At 41.9% G+C, this 22492-nt stretch overlaps 1 protein-coding gene across 3 annotated transcripts in view; it reads right to left on the reverse strand.

Moving 5' to 3' along the window:
- Nucleotides 1-22492, reverse strand: part of BACE2 (beta-secretase 2) — a 61397-nt gene that overhangs the window by 17233 nt on the left and 21672 nt on the right. For all 3 annotated transcript variants that reach the window (XR_007358744.2, XM_048866262.2, XM_048866274.2), the window contains exons 2-3: nucleotides 11461-11549; nucleotides 1379-1595 (exon numbers count right to left, since the gene is read on the reverse strand). Coding sequence is in view for 2 of the 3 variants with exons in the window: in XM_048866262.2 (XP_048722219.1) it covers nucleotides 1379-1595; nucleotides 11461-11549 (306 nt within the window). In the remaining variant the exon portion in view is untranslated. The remainder of the gene's footprint in view (nucleotides 1-1378; nucleotides 1596-11460; nucleotides 11550-22492) is intronic.

Raw genomic sequence — 22492 nt, forward strand, 5'->3', positions numbered from 1 at the left:
CACGATCAAATGGCAGCATTTTAGAGCTCAATCATCCAGCAGTTCAGATTTGAACGCTAATCTTCAGTTTCTAAATCTTACCTTCCTTCGGAACGGGTGGAATATCAAAATGCACCTACCACAATTAACAATTGGTTTAATAATTGGTGTCATACACTACATGTCTAGAGTGATACTGTGCCCCCACGCTAGCCTTTACACTTTCTATAAAAGCAGTTAAGCTGAGCAGGTTTATATTGAGATATATCAACTCTGCATTTCATAACACTTGGGTATTTGTTCAGCACACAGAACACTAGGGCCTGATCCTGTGAGGTGAGCACCCTTAGAACTTCACAAGACCAATGCCTTAATAAAAAGAGAGCAAAACCCTTAAGTATGTTATTTGCCTAATCAGCAATTTGAAAAAGAGCTCCCTTCCCTCCCTGCTACCCTCAGTGACAGCGAATTACAGTAAGGAAGGTTCAACTCAATGTAATTGCCATCCAATTACGTGTAAAGAATTCCAGTTCTGGTGGCAACTGATAACACATTTTACGTTATAAGTGGGCAAGTTTGAGTTTCTGGATTTCTCAGGGCAGCACAATGTATGTAGAGTTAAGGTAGTTTGGGTAGTCTGATTTTCATCTCCAGATCTCTAGAGTTATTGTAAATTTAACCTTTTTCCTCCAAATTTCCTGGCTTTTTAATAGTAGGGCTTTGTGTGGTTTATAAAAATAATACCCTATGCACGTTTTTTTCCTCTCTTACGTTACAGATATGCATACTCCAAATCTCAATGTATGTTTGGTTTTTGTTTGAAATAAAATCAGCAACATGGGGCTTTGCCTAGAACATGCATCAGCTTCCAAGCAAGCATAAAGAGATTCACCAAGAACGCTCCATGTCCTAGCCTTATATATATTAGGAGATGTGTGGCCTCCTACCAGACGTTACTTACCCGGGTGCTGTAGTATGTTCAACAGCCAAACCTTCCACTACTAGAAGATTGTTCAGGCCAAATGAGCAAAAACTGGGTCATCAGCCCCCAGACAAGCCTAAATCCTCACTGGGGGTAACAGCTCCATTTAGGTTTCAGAGTAGCAGCCATGTTAGTCTGCATTCGCAAGATGCTACAAGTACTCCTTTTCTTTTAGCTCCATTTAGGTTTGCTGGGATCTGCCAAACCTGATAGGCTCCCAGCGGACATGGCGTAACTGGCAGGAAGCCTTGACAATTTTGCTAAGGGCTTGTGGGGAGAAGGCGGGGGAGGAGGACAAGGAGTCTAAAGCCTTCAGGGGAATGCTCCATGACATTTGAAAGCACCTCCCTTCATTACCCTGTTTTTATTTTTTGCTTTATTTTAATCATGAAAGGTGGGGTGGGGGAGGAGCCTTACCTTGGCTAAGGCATCATAAGCAAGTCCAAGGATTCCATGCCATTTAATCCCCGGTAAAAAGAAATTCTCTGAGTCCAGAATGGTAGCAATGTTGACAGTGTAAGTGCCATTGATTCCCTTTGGAATAGTAATGACATCAGTGCCAAGCACTCCAGTCCAACTTCCTTGAGTATACCGAACAGTGACATCAGTGCCTTGTGACTTATATGTACTTGACCTATACAACGGGGTGGGAGACAGAAGAGATGCTATAAAATAAATGAACTGCTCCTTTATCATGCAAATACTGTTTAACTTTTTTTTTTTTTCCATGAGTAGGAATAATTTAAAGTGACTTCTGGAAAACAAATCACATATACTCCAGGAGGATTGTCAGGGTAGAGAATGGAAAGAGAAATTGACCCCCTATTTTGGTATTTAACCCCTTCAGTGATTAAACTCTTCAGGATTTGAGATGGCTTTTTAATCGGGGATTGTACTAGACACTGTACAATAGGACCCGGATTCTGGTTGCACCAGTACCACTATAGAAATAAATAATAGTGCATTCAGTGAGAAGGTGGGTGAGGTAATATCTTTTATTGGACCAACTTCTGTTGGTGAGAGAGAGACAAGCTTTCAGGTTAGTTTCCCAGACCTGAGGAAGAGCTCTGTGTAAGCTTGAAAGCTTGTGTCTCTCACCAACAGAAGTTGGTCCAATAAAAGATATTACCTCACCCACCTTGTCTCTCTAATATCCTGGGACCAACACAGCTACACCACCACTGCAAACATTCAATTTACAGGAAACTGAATAGCTCTGTGTTCAAAACTGAAATGCCAAGCTAATTTAATAGTTTTAGACAGACACTTAATTAACATTATTAAAAATTCCATTTTGGGTAAATAGGAATGTAATTCCTAGTTGCATAGCAACAGAACATAAGTTATATGCATTTCAGAAAGTCTTAATTGTAATTCAAGGAAGGAGACAGATTTAATAGTGACTCATTGACTTACAGGAGGAGGGAGAAAAGTTCTGTATAGACTTGAACCAACAGAAGTTTAGGAACAGCAAGTCAAAGAGAAGGGCAGAAGGAGTTCCGAAAGGAAGGAAGGAAGGGGCAAATCCACGCAGGGTTTTGGAAACTAGAAATGTTTTATGTTATTGGGTTTGGAGATTGACAAGGAGACAGATAAAGTGAGGTAAGAAGAGGTTGGTACGGTCCTACTTCCTGAAGAAAGTCTGAATACAGCATTCTGAATGCTAACATTCAGGACTTGATTCTACACCACTAAAGTCAGTGGGAGTTTTGCCCTTGACTTCAATGAGAGCAGAATCAGGGCCCCACCAAGCACATGTGTGCAGGGCTGGTATCAGAAAATGGAATTGCCATAGCCTAGTGCTTTATTTTCAGACAGACATGCCAAAAGCCATTCTTTAAAAGCTAAAAGCGTAAGTCATATTTAGGAGCCTTGATGTAGGCACTAAAACAGAGTGCTTAGGATTTTATTTTTTGAAGGCCCTGTTTCTAACAAGAACATAACCATCATTTCATGAACTTCACAATGATTTTTTTTTTTTTTTAACATTACAGGAGAGCAATGAAACTTGAATTTCTTGCGATTGACTTTTGGTCCAATTTCCTGGCAATCAGTGTTTTAGTGCCAAATGACAGGGCTTAGTTTAGTTCAATACGTCTTTACCATCACAGAGTAAGAACCACCTTTGCTGGGAGCCTGTAAGTTAGTGAGTTTTATAGTGATGACTAAATATGTGTAAATACGTAAAACAGTATTATAATGTATAATTTAAATATATAGCAGTGAATATACATTAAAGACAAGCTGTGCTTGTTGAACCATCTGTATTTGGTTCTCAGCACACATTTATATTCAATTAAATATGAAGATGTGCTGGATGAAAATTTTTTGCATCAAAATCCAAAACCAAGCAAAATTCCCCTAACCTCCAGCGTTCATGGGAATCTTGAGGAAGAGTGCAGCGAGCCTATGCAACACAACACAGCATCCTCTTCCAAAATTGTGCATTGTATCTTTGCAAATCACAGTGAAGTTGAATAGTTTACTTTACATGGTTTTTTAAATTATTATTATTATATATAAATAAAAATGGTCCAACCTCCAAGGACAGGAAAATTTTGAATTCATAACCTGATACCTTTCCCCCCCAAAATTGGGGGGAAAACCCCACCAAAATGGTTATCACATTAACATACCTCAGCACTTTTTTTCCTTGAGAACCAACATAGCTGTGAATATTTTTGTTACAAGGATTCCAGATTTTTTCCCCCTCCCAAGAGGCAAGTGGAAGCTGGTCAACTCACTTGCTTCCTTTCCTGTGAACTTACTCTGTAACAGGGCCTTCCGTAAGCTCAGCAGAGCCAGGGGAAAAACACATGAAACTTATTAGGTCAGTAGCAAGGAGTGTGGTGTATAAGGGACTGCATGAGCATCCAAGATTGCATAGGAGGCTCCCAGTTTTTCCATATAATCATGACATTCCCTAGAAAGGAGAACTCCTTTCATGCTCAGTGGAAAACTCCTTAAGAAACCCCAGCCTGGTCTGCATGCGATTCCCACAGCCCTCGTTGAAGAGAAGGATGCAAAAGCTTTCTTTGGAGCTCAACCTCCAGTCCAAAAAGGGGGAAAGGCAAGCACTCAAGAAGCAGAGTGTCAGCTTTCTTGCATACCTAAACTTCTGGCCCATGAACAAAAGACCAAATTATAGTCTCAAATACTGCTCTCCATCCAACCCTGCACAGGGGACCCCCGGCTATTTTGTTGGACTATCAAGCAGCCAAACTGCAGTTTTCAACTTAAAATTTTTCACTTAAATTTGAAGCCCTTATGCCTAGTGGTAGGGGAAAAGAAAAAAACCTAAACTCCATTCACAGATTCCCTAAAATTAAGGGCTGTCTAACCATTAAAAAGTCATTGTGGTCCGTAAGAGTCCATAATCCTCAAAAAGAAAAAAAAGAAAGGTGAACTAATGCACCACTCCTAGGGGCACTTCTTCAATGCCACTTTCCTAGTGTTACCTTTAGTACAGTACATACTGAAACTGTACTTTTCTCTTATCTTAATGGCACTTCTTTTCTAATGCACTTATGGATTTCTTTAGAAAGTCTGGCTACAGAGTCTATTCTTCTCTTCTCCATTAGGGAAAAAAGATCACTTCCTTCATGCATCTGAATTAGAGATATTTTCTTTAATTGCAGTTTTATCCAGCACGCTCCCCTACAAATTTTGAAAATACCTGCTTCCAATAGCACATCTTCATGAACTTCCTGCCAGGTGTGTACCTCAGTCACTAAATATGTCCCAGAACCAGCTGAGCATCCGCCTTCCTTAAATTTCAGAAGCAGTCATACCACCTTTAACTTGTCACTGCTACAGTTGTGTTAACGTGATTGTGTATACCATTTGTACTGCACCTAGCACAATGGGGCACCTGATCCAGGGGTGAAAGTAAGTCTAGGGACTTATCGGTACAGGGCTGGGCTGGGGTCGGCTCTGGTCCCCAGAAGGGGCGGGGCCTCAGGCGGAAGGGGCGGGGCTGAGGGAGGTCAGTCCAGCCCCGGCCCACCCTGTACCAGCAAGTGCCTCCTTCCCCCTCCCTGGGGTAACAGTGGCAGCCAGGGGCTCTGGCAGTGGTTTAAAAGGGTTCTGGGTGGTAGCGGCGACCAGAGCCCTGGGCCCTTTAAATCGTCCCCGGATTCCGCCGCTTCCCCAGGGCTCCGGGGATGGAGCTCCGGCCGCCGCTACCACCCCGGGCCCTTTAAATCGTCCCCGGAGCCTGCCGGAGTCCTGGGGAAGCAGCGGCGGATCTCCGGGGACGATTTAAAGGGTCCAGAGCTCGGCCGCCACTACCGCCCCAGACCCTTTAAATCGCCACCCCAGCCCCGCCGCCACTACCCCAGGGCTCCGGCAGCAGGGCTCTGGAGGCAATTTAAAGGGCTGGGGGCTCCAGCCGCTGCTGGGAGCTGCAGGCCCTTTAAATTGCACCTGGGGAAGCCAATCCAGCCTGGGGCTTACCGGCTTACTTTCACCTCTGACCTGATCCCAAATGAAGTCTCAAAGCAGTATTGTAATATTAAAACAATTGTATAAAATCAAAATTGGGTCTGAATAATTGGCAATATTTATGAAGGAATCTGAAGGGGCTGGGGAAAGGGAGAGAAAAAAGGGGGCAGGTAAATTTGGGGGGGCTTGTGTGGGACAACAGAATATGGGAGAGCGTGAATTGGTGGGGCAGGGGCTGGGCGGATAAAGAAGGGGGCAAAAAAAAGTGTGAAAAATTACAGCTTTCCAAAACACCAGAGGACAGGAGGGATTAAGAAGAGAGAGTCCTTCTCCTCTTAGCAAGAAGTGAGATCTCCTTGTGTGAATGCATTCAAAGGTTGAATTTGAAGCTTGAAATGATCACACACAAATTAGGGGTGAAGACTTCCATATAAAAAGCTCAAAAATACCTGAAGGCAAAAAAAAAAAATCATTTATAAATGGTCACTGTTTTTAAGCCCCCTTTTTTAGGGGGTGGAGGGGAAGGGGGATGGGAAGAAGAGGAGAAAAATCATACTTCTGATTTCTGAATACATGTGGCTAGCAACATTGAGAGCATCTAACCCTTATTCTATAATTCACTTTCCCTCCTTTATTAGGAGAGTGACAACCCATCAGCATCCTGGGATCTGATGACACCCTGGCGGAGGTAGTTTTATTCTATGGCATGTATATACACTTACTACATCTGCTCTGGACTGCATGACTAGAGTCAGCCAATCTTTTCATCTGACTGATCCAAGAATGCTTGGACTTCTAGTAAGTTGTTCTAGTTCATGGTCCCAGTATTTTAAACGAACACAAAAAGAATCCTACACAAACCACATTGACCATGATTAGAAAATACAAGAGGCTCCAGCACTCCCTGAAAGGAGTGCACCGGAACTTCCGGGACAAATAAAGGGCCCTGACTTGCTTCCATGTAAAGCAACTATGGGGATTGTAGGGCCACTAGTGTTCTCCCTGCCAGCACATGGGACTGAAGCCCCCACAGTGTCTCCTGTGATGCAGCCTATAGGAGCCTCCAGGCTCTTTCTAGGAGGCAGAAGGCACAAGCCGAGGAGGCAGCCAAAGCAGCAGGGCATGCACTTCAGGAGCACCACTGACACCAGCGCCTGCAGTTGATGGGCATTTTTTTTGTGTTGATGATTTGTGAGGGAGGGGGCAATGACTCGATCTGGGGGAGGGAAGAGGGGAGGGAAATGAGTAACTGGGGAAGTGACTGAAATTATTTCAGAATTTACTGTTTTATGTTGCTAACAAAACAGAAAAAGTATATTAAAAGCTAAACCATTTGGAAGTCTTTTCTTAGTCCCCAATCCTGCACACCTCGGTAGACGGTTACACCCAGAGCCACATGGGCACTGCAGTCTGCTCACATGTTACAGGATTTGGGCCTTAGACTAACCTCTTCTGTACTTGGAGTGTGCCTAGCATAACGTACATGCTACTGTAATATTTAAAAAACACATGCAGAGAAAAAAAAAACCCAAGAAGGATCAGTTTAATAAAAACAAAAAACACTTCAAGTTTGACCTCAGTCAAAAATGGAAATAAGCTGTGGTCTCATTTGAGTGCTAGTTGTGTACCCATCTTCAGTATTAAATAAAACATAACCCAGTACATGTCTTCCTTGAAAGCAGATCAGTTCAGGAGAAGATTCACTGGCAGAGCAATATGAGGAAAACCTAGCACCCAACTTGTCTATGATCAGTACATGGAATTCTTTCATAATCCCCACTCGCCACTCAAAAATGCCACACCCAGACCCCACAAGCCAGTAAAACTAGGCAAAGAGAAAGTTTGCTTCATATTTTCCTGTAAATCCCCTACAGTCTCCACAGATCCAAGTCAATGTCGAAAGAAACTCAAACAATAGCAAAGAATGAGAGAATCAATGGATTGAACTATTTTAATGAAAAGTTGTTTCTGTCTCTTCTCCCACCCCCCTATTACAAAAACATCAAAATGCCAAGCAGACCTTCAATCATTTCCCTTGTTGCCAATTCTTCCTCTAAGGCAAAAACCAAAACCAAAACCAAACAAAAACAACCAACCCCCCACCAAAAAAACAAAAACAACAAAACACAAAAAAGCCACCAAACCAAAACAGTAAAACTCCTCATAAATCTCTTCCATGGTTTAAACTACTAAATATTTAGCCAAGAAGGCAAAGTTGGGTATTCTATTTGGACTCAGTTCTTCGGTGCATGTGTCATTAAAACCATACAGGAATACTGTAAGGCAATGTGACTTACTTCTGCTTGTCCTTATGTATATTTTTAGCATGATGTCAATTAGATATAGCTAAAACAAGCTAGAAATAAAGCAAAAATTTTTTTTCTTTTCTTTTGCCCAAACAGGGAGGACAATTAGCCATTGGAAAAAATTACCAAAGGTTGTGGTGGATTCTCCATCACTGACCATTTTAAAATCATGTTTTTCCAAAAGATATATGCTAGTTCAAACAGGAATGCTTTCAGGGAAGTCCTATGGCCCCTATCATGCAGGATGTCCAACTAGATGATCCCAGTGGTCCCTTCTGGCTGTAGACTCCATTTATGGATACTCCTGGCTCTCAATTTTTAGATATGTTCGACTGGGAAGTTAGATTTACCTCCCAAGTCCAACGGATGATCAAGAACATGCATGCCCCAGTAGACGTTTCAGATCAGTTCTAATGCTTAGCTAACAAAACTGATAAGTTAAAAGGTTTTAGAGAAGAAAACTAGATGGATTTTCATGACCAAACAATTTGAAAAAAGTAACTTTATTTTTTTTTAAAGGATTAGTCTAATTGAAGACTCAACATGATATCTGAAATATATTAAACACCCCACACAACAGTTCAAGTAAATCCTTTGTGGAAAAGTAGCAAGCTACATTCACCAACAAGTATTTTTTGAACAGCATGATAAAAAGAATGTTAAGAACTTTTTTCTTGACAATTCACTTGCAAAAGGTTCAAGTGGTTTCCATCCATTACCAGAGAACATTCTCAATATCCCACTTTAGGATTACTGAAACAGATCCTTATGGATGATAATTTACATACTAAACTAAGAGTAGTTGAACTATTAACTTTTCAAATGAAAGACTGTCAGAGCACCTCATAATACCCAGCGTGTACTGCTGTTATTTAATGGAATTGAAATTGCATGAGATATGATTGACGGTGAGGAGGGATTTGAAATTTTTTTTATTTTGTTTTAGAGCAATACAAAAATAGGCCCCCATCTTTAACCTCTGTAAACTGCAATGGGGTGGAATCCTGCTCCCACTGACATCAATTGTAAAGCTCTCCTTGCCTTCAGTGGGACCAGGATTCCACCAACAGTATGTCTATGCTTTAAAGAAGTGTTTGGAATTAGAAACGTGCGATCTATCCATGTTCATATGTTCAAAATGCTTGTGCTACAAAGTCTTATACTATGTTTAGTTAGGATTTGTTGAATGTTTTTGTTCCTCTCTGTATTCCCTCAGTGTCACCTACCTTTTGTTAACTATCTCCCAGGAGTGAGTCACAGTTGTGGTTCTTTTAGTGAAACTCATTACAAGCACAGCAAAGAGCAACCTTAGCCCTGGATTTCAATGTTCATTTTTTCTGCCAGTGTTTTTCAAAGATAACATACACAAAACACTGACGTGTAATTACAACCTTCAAGTGTTTTGTATGGCAATTCTTAGGATGGTGTTGGGTGGGTGGTAGATTTGTTTTAAAATGGTCCTAAATCCTAGAGATAAGACCTGTCCCTACAGATACTAAGAAGTCCCTGGGGAAGAGAAGGAGGGCAAGGAAGGATCCCCTCCTCCCCCCGGGTCTGTTGGCCATGAAGTCTCCTCATAACCCAGTCCTCACCTACCAGCCTGTGAAACGAGTCCCTAAGCTTCTGACATCCTACAGTCTATACAAAAAGGGAGACCCCACTCTCTGCAGGTCCTCAAGATAGGGGATCGTTTGCTACACAGTCTAGGAGGGATATGGGAATTAGGCTCTCCTCTTGTGAGCCTCTGGATGTTTGCAGGACTGGGGCTGTTTTAAGGCCTTCTGGGGCAGAGGCAAGAAAGAGCATGGTTTACTGGAGGATTGGGGATCAACAAACCCGGAGGGTGTAGGGTAAGAGGAAAACCTCCTTCCCCGTTCTACCACTGCTCCCCAGCCCCCATGGAGGGGGTAGGTCCTACTTCCTCCCCTCCTCCTCTGCTCCCACCCTTTGAGCCTTACGATACTAATCAATGCCTCCCACAACCCCTACCCCATGGCCCTCACAGGAGGGCTGGAATTGGCCGTTCTGCTTAGCTTCTGAAAGCTTACTGTGGGGGGAGGAGGGAGAATGAGGATTTCCCCTCATTCACAAAGCAAGAGTAGAGCTGAAATTTTTCAGCCAAAACTTTTTCGGCCAAAAAACGCAGATCGAGTGACATTTAAACATTTTGCAGACATTCACGTCAGCTTTGCTGACTTGTTCATGTAGAAAAAACAAAAAATAATTCCCAAACAGTAGAAGACTTTCCTTTAGACATTTTAAAACAAAACATTTTGATTTTTTTTAAATTCAAAACGGCTTCTGATTTAGAAACTTCCTTCAAATTTAATACATTTTAAGACATTAAAAATGCTCTAAATCCAAGTGAAATGTTTGGTTTGACCCACAATGATTTTTTTTGCCTAGTTTTTCTGATTTGCCAGCAAACCGAAAATATGTTATTTGCACAGCTTTACTCAGGAAGCAATCAGGTGATATCTTCCCCATAACATTTATATCCTCCTTAAAACCATTACTGAACAGGGGTTCTTCAGTTGGCATACAAGGACTCCAAAATTAAGAATGACAGGGAGAGCACTGAAGAGGAAATATTGTTAGATGATAAATCAAAATTTACAGAAAGACAGAGTAAGAAAAATGCTGCTTCAGAACAGGCTTTGATTTAAAGACATTTACACTGTATATTTTGACACAACGTTAACAAGTCACATTGTAATGGTTATAAAGCTTTTACTTTTTGAATCTCGATGTCTACTGTCATTAAATAATTCTCTAACCACCCCCATAAGTTCCCACAACCGTGAAAATTTAAATATAATAAAAATTACAATGCATAAGTTTTCACAACTATTAAAATTAAAAATAAAAATTTTAAAAATGCTTAAAAATAAACATTGATATCACAGTTGCCAACTTTCACGCGGTAAATAAGCACACCGACTTTAACAATAAACCGAAAATCAAGCTAATCCCAAATTAATCCCATTTCACAACAAGGCCAAAACAAGCCAATCCCTAAAAACTCCAACTCTCTATGTGATTAGATGCCCCCAATGTGCAGTCTGGGACTGTGGTGGGCCCTTGGCACCCTGACTCTCTTCCTCCTCCCCTTACCTCTGCTTGCTGGGAGCCTTAAAAAAAAAAAGCTACAAGCCAAAAAACTAGCCAACAAGCAACTCACAAGCCAACTAAGCCAAAAACAAGCCCAATTTCTGCAGTTTTTTTGTGGGTTTGGCATGTCTGATTGATATCAGTCAAAATGATAAAAAAAGTAAAAGTGAAATTCTGGCAAACCTAGATATAGTTACATCTTTTTGCAGAAACCTACCTAAAATAATTTAAACTAAGAAGAAAAAATGGTGAAAACAGCCAAACCCTGAGATGACAAGGCCTGAGGCCATTTCAATTAATCTTGAAGCTTATCTTGATCTTGTATTTGGTGCCTGGATTCTAGAGCATGTGGTATTGTACAAGTAATTCAGGGTCAGATTAAAAAAAACAAACAAACAAAAAAACACCTCATGCTGCAAGTAGCTTCACTGAAATCTGTGGAACCAGTTGTGGAGTAAGGAGCTACTCAGCATGAGGAAAGGTGGTAGATGCTCGTGCTAAAAACAAGAGACATATACACCACATTCAGCAATCAACTGCAATAGAAGCCCATCCACCTGCTTTGCATTGTCTTTTCCATATACAGTCCAGCACCCAGGACATTCAATCCTATTCAAAGAGTTTTATAAAGATACTTACTCCTTTGTATTGAAGTACAATGTTACATCAGGGTTTGGGGCACCTGCGACTGCAAAATTACTGCTTCCAGTGTCAACCAGAATATTTAACTGCAAAACCAGAAAAGAAAGGGGGTTTTGTTTTCATATTAAATTTAAACTTAGATGAAAACATAAGTACAATCTTAAATTTATAAACGGAGATGAATATTCTTGCGGAGAATAAACTCAAACATTTATGCAAAAATCACTGTAAGGGAAGATATATTGTTGTGACCTTTCATCAAATTAGCCCACTACAGTAAAATGCTTTGACGAATCCACATGTCTACAAAGGAAGGGGAGAGGGAACAGAAGTAGAGCACTGAAACAATAATTCAAGAAGGAGATACATTCAATGCTTTCCACAAATAGCTTTTAAGGATCAAATTCATTCTGAATTGTTAGTATGCTGTAACTCACGAAAGCTTATGCTCAAATAAATTGGTTAGTCTCTAAGGTGCCACAAGTACTCCTTTTCTTTTTGCGAATACAGACTAACACGGCTGTTACTCTGAAACCTGCCATTATGTATAGTTCTAGGCAGCCTTTTGCCTGTAGAGAGACACCTTGAATAAGGTACTAACTACTGAACAAAGAGCTATAAACAGCTGCAATCACTGTTTGCACCCAGTTCACTTGAAAAGTACATCTGCAATTGGAGCTGACTACAGGGGAAACAGACTAGGTTCTCAAACTTCCTTGCGCAACGACCCCTTTCCGACAACAAAAATTACTACATGACCGCAGGAGCGGGGACTAAAGCTTGAGCCCGAGGTGATGGAGGGAGGAGGGGGGGAAACTTGGGCTTTGGCCCACAGCAAGTCTAACGCCAGCCCTGGAGACTCCATTAAAATAGGGTTGCAATCCACTTTGGGGTCCCGACCCACAGTTTGAGAACCACTGGACTAGGATCTTGCAGCCTGGCTCCACCTATGAAGCTCTTCTGCATTTGAATTTCATTTTACTCCTTGGCTCCTACTAAACCTTGGGAAAAAAGTGTTAAAAAGGGGAAAGAGATATAAACACTTAGGGTTACTCTTGAGTTTATGTAGTACCTGATCCTGTGGACAGACACATTTAACTTTAGGCACACAAGTTAAGCACATGTATAAGTGTTGTCAGGATTGGCTGGAGGGATAAAGATAGGGATAAAGGATTGGCTGAAAGAGATCAAGGGCATATGTTAATAGCCTGGGCTTGAAAATGTGGCCATTGTATAATCGATGTAAACGGAGGCGGTAGTTGGGGGGGTGGGGGGGGAGGAAGGATTCCCAATGTAGCGCAATTAAAATATCAGATATGTTAGAATTTATGGAGTTTTTGCCCCAGGACTCGTTGGTAGCAGAACTAAGGGGAGATGAACGTTTCCTCTTACTCAAAAGATGAGATAAATAAAACACAGATTTCAAATATCTATAGCACGAGCAGCCGAGAGAGATCGGGGAATGGGAAAGAAAAGTCCCAGGTTAGAAGTGGGAGAGGAAGTGAAGAAACAAGGATAAAATATGGGGAAGCAGGAGCATTAGGACATAGATTAAAAAATAAAAGGTAGAGTTTGGGTCAAGATATTTTAGTTCACAGTTCATCCTGAAATGATCGTTTTAGCAACATTGAGTAGAAATGTTCCAAAATCAGAAATTCTCCAAAGTTAACCTTTCAAGAACACCATCATCATTAAATGACCTTACGATTTGTCACTTTCAAACTTGCATTGGGAGTGCACCTAGGTTAACTTTTATTGGGCAGTCACTGGCAAGTCCAAGAAGCATATTTAAAAAATAAAAATGTTTCCATTCTCACTTTCTTGGGTAACTTTAGTTTACCTAGTTAATAAATGATATGGGATTGAACAGATAAGTAGAGATAAAATAACTGACCATCAGTCTATGGCACAATGTTCTGAACTGCTCACTTGTTGACAGAATAGCTTATCCTCATTGCTATCAACACCAAAAGCATTCAAAAAAATCACAGGTAAGTTAAAATAATAGCTTTTGGATACTTTTTACTTGCCTTCTGGTTTCTCAGACTTTGGGGTACATTTAGATCATGTTTTCAAGCTTTATTCTGTAACCACAAGAGCTAGAAACTTACTTTTTCCCTAAAAAATGAAAGCTGAAATACTCATACTCACTTGATTCCCAGAGCTGAGGCTTTAAGAAAAACATTATGTATGACTGGCAATAAAATAATGAGCTGACAAACTGTATCCTTCATTTAACCAATGGCTTGGAATAACGTCTTACAATTTATCTAGAGAGAACAACAATTTTATTCTATTTTTCTTTACAGTAGAAATGAGTATTCTTTCCAGAAAGAAATGGCTATAGTGACTAAGCCCGTTAGAAACAACACATTTTACCTCAAAGGGGGAGGGGGGTCTGCATATAGAACTGGGTAAATAATGGATTGGTTCAGTGGCAATTCCCCCCAAAATTGAAAAAATAAATTTATTTTGAAACAAAACATTTTGTTCAACCTGAAATGAAACATTTCATTTGGATTCCAAGCATTTTTACATTTATAGATATAATAAACAATTTCAAAACAAAGAGTAATCTGAAATAAAACAATTTAAACATTTCATTTCAAATGTGTTGAAATTAAATTTTAAAAAGGTTTTTTTTTTTTTTTTAAAAAAAACCTGAAACAATTTGGTGTAACTGACACAAATTCACAAAATGTTTTGGTCTCACCATACCTGCATTTTTTGTTGAAAAAAAAACATTTCAGTTGAAAAATTATGTCCAGCTCTAGATGCAAGACTTCAAATTAATTAGCGTTTCTCAAACAATTTGTGATCCTTGAGTGAAGTAATATTATATGTGTATGTGTTGTTTTGACATCAGTAAAATGCATGGCACCATACATGGAGCAGGTCCTCAAAGAATCAATCCTGAAGCACTTGCATGAGAGGAAAGTGATCAGGAACAGCCAGCATGGATTCACCAAGGGAAGGTCATGCCTGACTAATCTAATCGCCTTTTATGATGAGATTACTGGTTCTGTGGATGAAAGGAAAGCAGTGGATGTATTGTTTCTTGACTTTAGCAAAGCTTTTGACACGGTCTCCCACAGTATTCTTGTCAGCAAGTTAAGGAAGTATGGGCTGGATGAATGCACTATAAGGTGGGTAGAAAGCTGGCTAGATTGTCGGGCTCAACGGGTAGTGATCAATGGCTCCATGTCTAGTTGGCAGCCGGTGTCAAGTGGAGTGCCCCAGGGGTCGGTCCTGGGGCCGGTTTTGTTCAATATCTTCATAAATAATCTGGAGGATGGTGTGGATTGCACTCTCAGCAAATTTGCGGATGATACTAAACTGGGAGGAGTGGTAGATACGCTGGAGGGGAGGGATAGGATACAGAAGGACCTAGAAAAATTGGAGGATTGGGCCAAAAGAAATCTGATGAGGTTCAATAAGGATAAGTGCAGGGTCCTGCACTTAGGACGGAAGAATCCAATGCACCGCTACAGACTAGGGGCTGAATGGCTAGGCAGCAGTTCTGCGGAAAAGGACCTAGAGGCGACAGTGGATGAGAAGCTGGATATGAGTCAGCAGTGTGCCCTTGTTGCCAAGAAGGCCAATGGCATTTTGGGATGTATAAGTAGGGGCATAGCCAGCAGATCGAGGGACGTGATCGTTCCCCTCTATTCGACATTGGTGAGGCCTCATCTGGAGTACTGTGTCCAGTTTTGGGCCCCACACTACAAGAAGGATGTGGATAAATTGGAGAGAGTCCAGCGAAGGGCAACAAAAATGATTAGGGGTCTAGAACACATTACTTATGAGGAGAGGCTGAGGGAGCTGGGATTGTTTAGTCTGCAGAAGAGAAGAATGAGGGGGGATTTGATAGCTGCTTTCAACTACCTGAAAGGGGGTTCCAAAGAGGATGGCTCTAGACTGTTCTCAATGGTAGCAGATGACAGAACGAGGAGTAATGGTCTCAAGTTGCAGTGGGGGAGGTTTAGATTGGATATTAGGAAAAACTTTTTCACTAGGAGGGTGGTGAAACACTGGAATGCGTTACCTAGGGAGGTGGTAGAATCTCCTTCCTTAGAGGTTTTTAAGGTCAGGCTTGACAAAGCCCTGGCTGGGATGATTTAACTGGGAATTGGTCCTGCTTCGAGCAGAGGGTTGGACTAGATGACCTTCTGGGGTCCCTTCCAACCCTGATATTCTATGATTCTATGACATGGAGGAGGAGTTTAATTTAAAAATCAAAAATCACAAAAGCTCATATATGAAAGATACTTTAAAACCCCAGAAAGGCAGCACCACACAATTCATGAATCCCTGAATAAAAGGCAATTTTACTGCCTACTTCACTGAGCAGTACAGGATTCACTCTGTCTGGTTCTTAAACAAAGAAAAAAAAAATCCCCCATAAAACACAAAGAACAGTAGTAGAACACAAAAAAGTCGCAAGCCCACTCTAGTATAACCAGCATTCACATGACAAATTGCTATTCAAACTCATTCTGCATCTATATGTTTATGCATAACTAGACACAGACAGCTAATACAAACACAGATATTGTAGTCTTCACAATAGATCCAGTGAGTAGTGGAACATTTTGGGATGGGTGTAAATTACTGAGTTTTCTTTTTTAGGTCTGCAGTTCCTTACAGCTCCTTCACATCTCATCATGAAGAAAACCCTTTCTGCATTGCCAAATATTGAAGCCTACTTTACATTGCACTGTACATTGCCAATATAACAGAAGCAGCTTGCTGTTCACACTGAAAGCTAGAGTTATCATTGTTACTTATGTGCGGGTATCCAACAACCACCATGTTTTGTCATGAAGTGTCAGAGGAAGTTATTGAGAAATCCAAGAGCATAGTAACACAACTGAACAGAAACACAAACAAAAGATTATAGGTTAGCAAGACTGCTAAAGTGCAAAGCATTATTTAAGAAAAAAAGAAAAAAAAAGACATGATTGTTTGCTCCTATTTGATGTATAAAGGAAAGCCTGAAAGGGTTTTTTTTAATTGCTGTTTCTAACTTCTATTTCATATATATATATATATATATATATATATATATATATATATATATATATATATATATGAAGGTAGAAGCTACTTTTTCCTTTGTAGGTCACCTTTAATAGAACTGTAAGACATGCAATGAACATCTATAGGGACACTTGAGTGTTATTTTGTTGGATTTAAGTCCCTATGCAGAGGTGGATTAAGGTTTTGTGGGGCCTTGGGCCAGATCAACTGGGGGTCCCTCCCCACCTCTTCCATCTGCAGTCCCCAGTTCCCCTGCCCGGCACTCCTGCTGGGGCGTGGGAGCTTGCCCCACTCCACCCTCCCAGCACTCCTTCCGGGGAATGCGGGTGCCCATTTTTCTGGGGCCCTCCAATTGGCTGGGGCCCCATTGGCCCAGTGGCTAATTCACCACTGGTCCGATTCATGTTGGGTTGACCACGATGAGGATTACACTAAGAGCATCTAATCCAAAAAGCAGACAAGGTAGTGACATTTTTCTTTGCCATGCCAAATTTCAACATGACATTTTACACACTATTCTTTGTAGCTCTTTTGCTGAAGACACAGTAATATAAAATGCCATCAAGTTGTGCTAGTAAAGAGAAATAAAACAAAGCCATAAATGTATTTAAAATCCCATATGCTAAACATGTTATGACAGAGTGAGGAGGAAGCCTATACATTTATATGGCACAATCTATATTTGTTCTGAATTGGCCAAGATATTAAACCCAGGCAAAATGTCTATTGGGGAGTTAAAATCCCTGCCAATACATCATTTAAAGGATTCCCCAAATCTCCCAGTATTTGGGTTTTGATCCAACATCAAGCAGAGTTTTCTGTATATTGCTCTACTTCAATTTAAAACAAAAGATGTAATGATTTGGGGAAGCTATTCACCACTTATGAATTCTGGCTCATTTTATGAAGTTGCTGTGCCATTTAGTGTGTTTCAGCATATGCGGAATCAACCATCTGCTTTCAGAGCTGGTATCATATGTCTCCCAGATCTGGGACAATCCCAAGTCATTAACCTGAATAGCTCCCATTCAAATGGGAGTACCTTTGAACAATAGCTAAAGCCTACAAAATGGCTTTAGCTAAAGCCTAAAAGATGGCTAAAGCCTACAAAAACCAGTTTGACCCAGCTTGTCTGCAGGAAGAGGCAATGGAATTCCCCCAGAAGGTGAACAAAAAAAGCCAGTTATCCCCACTAGCATACAGAGGTGGAGAAATTGATGAAGTACTCACAGAGGGACTCAATGGGGCAGGTTGCTTGAGCAAGAGGAAACCTCTTTGATCAGATGGAGCTGAAGGACATTGACTGCAGGAGTCACAGAGAAAGACTCCATATGTTCTGGAGGAGAAGCCATGAGCTGGAGGAGTACAGTCCAACACAGGGGACTTGGAACCTTGAAAGAATACTGACCCAAATTCCAAAGAACATTCAAGAGTGGTGAGGAAACCAAGTCAGGGAATGGCCTACAGTGTTTATATTTTACTTGGAGCTGTATCTCTTGTGCTGTCTGAAGTAAAACCAGCGATTTTTTTAGAAACTCCTTTGCAAAGTGTGTCTATTTCCTTTAACGATAAAGTGTCCCAGAATGATTAAACAGTAAACCAGAATGCCCATGAGAGGGAGCTCTCAGAAACGTGTATGCATAAGCTACTGGGGTCTTGCAGAGGTAGGCAGTGGTCCTGGGGGCCCAGGCAGGTAGGCCATGGAGTCCCACTTCCAGAAGGGGTACCAGACAGGAAGTGTGCCAGAAATGCCAGTTTACCCAGTGACCAAGGGGAGCTTACAGGCACAAAGTCCCAGCATGCGGGTACAAAACCAGCAGCCGGGTGAGTATTCTGGGAAGCTTGACCAGGGTTGTGACAGACTTACCAGAGTGCCTTTAGGAGTTTTTGTTTTTTAAAAAACCCTCTCCATTGATTAATATCAGTTTTAGAAGCTACAAAACATTTGACTATTGATTTGTTGTCTTTTTCCATCTGGCAACACCTCAGTCATCTCTGGTTCTGATCCCTGTCCCACTTATTTGCTAGAACATGTGGTGTTCCTATAGTATCATTATTGATAGTTAAGTGAAGTACTGATAATGCCCAAGCGTGGGAGCTAAATACTCAAACGTGCAGACATCAGCCAGCCCTTCAGGAAACCGTATCCTGCCAATCACCGAGTCTTTCAACATTTCGTATGTTCTTGAAAAGGCAAATGAGAAGGCAGCGATCATTCAAGTTCAGATGCACTGGAACCCTCCCATAGATCTGCTACCTGCTTGGGTCCTGGCTTTCTTTTAGACTTGAGCCCACACTAGTCAGAGTTATTAGTGATCTCTTGCTGGTTTTAGATGGGGGAAACCTGGTCATTCCCCACTTTCTACCACCTGGCACCCCTCACTGGAGTTCTCAGCACAAACTAATCACAGTACAGTTCTGATGCAAACTAGTGACAGGTTACCATGCCCTCTCCACTTCGCTGAAACTGCTCCCACCAACATTTAACACAACCTTTTCCTGGTCAAGTCCCAGGACCTGCACTCCACTCTCATACACCCGCCGCTGCTTTCGATGCTATTTGTTGTATAATCCATATGAAACCACAGCTGATCTTTGATTCTGAAGACTGGACTGTGCAAATAGTTTTTTTTGTTTGTTTTAAGTCTGTTACTGCCTTCAAACTAGTGGACCTGATCCTTTTAGCTGCAGCGGCAGAGGTTTATACTTTTAGATCGAAAGGTCACACGTTCAATTTCTTGTGGCCTTGTCTTTACTGAGGTGTTGGTGGGGAAGGGAGCTTGGTAGGTAAATTCTTACCTCAAGGTAAAATCCTAGTGACGACAAGGCATTTTGTAGTTTTCACCTGAGTTAGCAGGTTGAATTGAAACACTTAACTTGACCTGCTAAATTATGGAAAAACTATGAACTGTCTGGTCTTCACTAGGCTTTTACCTCAATTTAAGAGCCTACCCCCTCACCCCAGTGAAGATACAAAGAACCATTCAGGAGTTGTTACAGTCACACACTGCTCAAAACTTGTCCTCCCTTGCTCTCACGCTTCCTACTTCTCCTGCTTCAAATACGATTTATAGTCCTACTCTCTTGCTAGAGTGTGCCCATACAATACGCTTATTCAAGGGGCTGCTCCCCACCTTTAGGGACTATTCCCTTAATATGTATAGAAACTCCAATGCTTGCACAAGTGAGAAGCTTAGTTAGTAAAGTAGTACACTCTGACACATGCAAGTCTCATGAGACACTAAAAGTCTACCATAATTGAAAAAAACCAAACATGTAGCATTAATTCATCTCTTATTTTGTTTTACACATCTGTAATCAACCTGACTAGAAGTAATTTTCTAAACAATACATTAAATGAGGGAAAACAGTTAGGTTTGTAGTTAGTGATTAGCAGCCAGAAATCGTTTGGATAACACATTTAAAAAAAAAAAAAAAGCTGCTTAATAGATAGGAAAATTAGCAGCCAATTTAAATACTGCCTCATTTAACACAATGATTCCTAATTACTTCATCAGCCCATCTGGTAAGAATTGCTTGCAACCATCAAACAAGACAGAAAATGCAATCTTACTACTATATAGTATATTTGTCCACAGTTGTGTGTTATTTATTGGCACTGATTTTGCTAGTTGTGTTCTTTTACAATTTCATTTCTGAAAATAATTCTTAAATGTGGGCTTTTTTAAAAACAGTTACAGTTTTTCTCTATCTGGAATGAGATGATAACATTTACAGACAGATTTCTCAAAACAAAAGACTGAGCTTCACTATAGATTTTTTCCCACCTGTTCCTTTTGAAGATTCACTTTAATTTAAAGAAATAAATATTTGGAAGAATGCCTAAGTGTATAGGATCCCAGTGTTGTGCACAGCAATCAGAAACATGGCCCCACTTTTTTGCACAGACTATACATTTACAGCTAATGCTTTTCAAGTGAGCCTGGAACAAAATACCGTCCAACTTTGCTAATCTCTACAAATGACTGAGATCCTGTTGTGGAACTCCACAGGTGACAAAAGAATTCCCAGGTTTGCCATCATTTCTGGGCAGTTCCCAGATTGCAGTTACACAGTCATAAATTATTCTGTTGTACCCTGCAGAAGAACCCATAGAATGGTTCTCAGTTGTTTCTGACTGGCTGTTATACAGCTGCTCTGATTCTGAATAAGTGGCCCACCCAGCTCTACCCAACTAATTCTGCAGCACTGGCTAAAGTCTCCATGTAAATAGCCGGCCCAACAGCGAAAGCTCTTTTACAATGGCTATCAAAGGGAGAAGGGACAGCATGCAGTTTCATTAAGGTAAACTGGGAGAGTCCCCAGGCTGATCGGGTGGGAGTGGCAGTCGGGAAGAAAGACATCTAAACATTGCCAGTCCTCTCACCCTAGCTTCATTTTTAAAAGGAAGGTTTAAAAATGAAGCTAGCGTGAGAGAACTGGCAATCCATGTGAAAAAGAAAAAAGGCGTACAAGGCAAAATGGAGATGTGAAAACTTAATCATTTCTCAACATATTTTGTTACATGGGCAGTGCCACACATTTTACCAGTGTGTCACATTGTTTGGTTAGGCTGTTGAGAGATATGCAGATGAACAAATTTTGCAAGTCAGTGAGTAAGCAAACGAAAATGTCAAGGATAACACAATAGACAAACACACAGACAACTGCAAAATGATTTTAGTGTTAGTACATGCTCTGTAGAATATTTTGTAAAGAGTACTGGCTTAACATGAGACCTCCCCCCAGCACTTCTTCTAGCTGGGGTTGCCAACGTTCTGACTGCAGAAAACTGAACACCTCTGCCCTGTCCCCCCCCCCCACCAGGCTCACTCCATCCCCCACTCCCTGCATCGCTTGCACTCCCTGCCCCGCCTGGTGAAAATGAGCGAAGGGAGGAAGCTGGTGTGGGAGGGGGTGAGGTCTCCAGGGTAGGGCCAGAAATTAGGGGTTCGGAGTGTGGGAGGGGGCTGGGGCAGGGGAATAGAGTGTGGGAGGGGATACAGGCACTGGGCTGGGGGTGTGGGCTCTGGGGTGGGGCCAGAAATGAGCGGTTCAGGGTGCAGGGGTGAGGACTCCAGCTGTGGGTGTTGGCTCCGGGGCAGATCTGGGGCTGAGGGGTTTGGAGTGCAGGATGGGGTGCGGGCTCTGGGAGGAGCTCCTGGATGGGGCAGAGGGTTGGGGTGCAGGAGAGGGTTCGGGGTGTGGGCTCCAGGCGGTGCTTACTTCAGGCGGCTCCCGGAAGTGGCCGGCATTTCCCACTGGCTCCTAGGTGGAGGGGCGGCCTGGCAGCTCTGCATGCTGCCCCCTTCCACAGGCACCACCCCCGTCCACAGGCACTGCCCCCACAGCTCTCATTGGCTGTGATTCCTGGCCAATGGGAGCTGCAGAGCCAGCGCTTGGGGCAGGGGCAGTGCCCCCATGGCCACGCCTCCGCCTGGAAGCCGGAGGGAAATGCTAGCTGCTTCCAGGAGCCATGTGGAGCCAGGGCAGGCAGGGAGCCTGCCTTAGCCCCACTATGTCGCCGACCAGACTTTTAATGGCCTGGTCAGCTGCCAGGATCCCTTTTCGAGCGGGCGTTCCAGTCGAAAACTGGACACCTGGCAACCCTACTTACTTCTAGCTCTTTACTGAGCTACTACTGTTTGTTTATTAGCAGGTGATTAAAACACAAATTAAGGTTCTATTGCAGCGAAACAGAAGAGAACTCAGAAACAAGTTCCTCTATAAGGAAAGGAGTACTTATGGCACCTTAGAGACTAAAATTTATTTGAGCATAAGCTTTCGAGAGCTACAACTCACTTCACCGGATGCATGTAGTGGAAAATACAGTGGGGAGATTTTATATACACAGAGAACATGAAACAATGGGTGTTACCATACACACTGTAACGAGAGTGATCAGGTAAAGTGAGCTATTACAGCAGGAGGGCGGGGGGAGGGGAAAAAACCATACCTATCACTACAAAAGGTCCCCCACCCCCACTAG

Source organism: Caretta caretta, chromosome 1, assembly GCF_965140235.1.
Source record: "Caretta caretta isolate rCarCar2 chromosome 1, rCarCar1.hap1, whole genome shotgun sequence".
Taxonomy (NCBI): Eukaryota; Metazoa; Chordata; order Testudines; family Cheloniidae; genus Caretta; species Caretta caretta.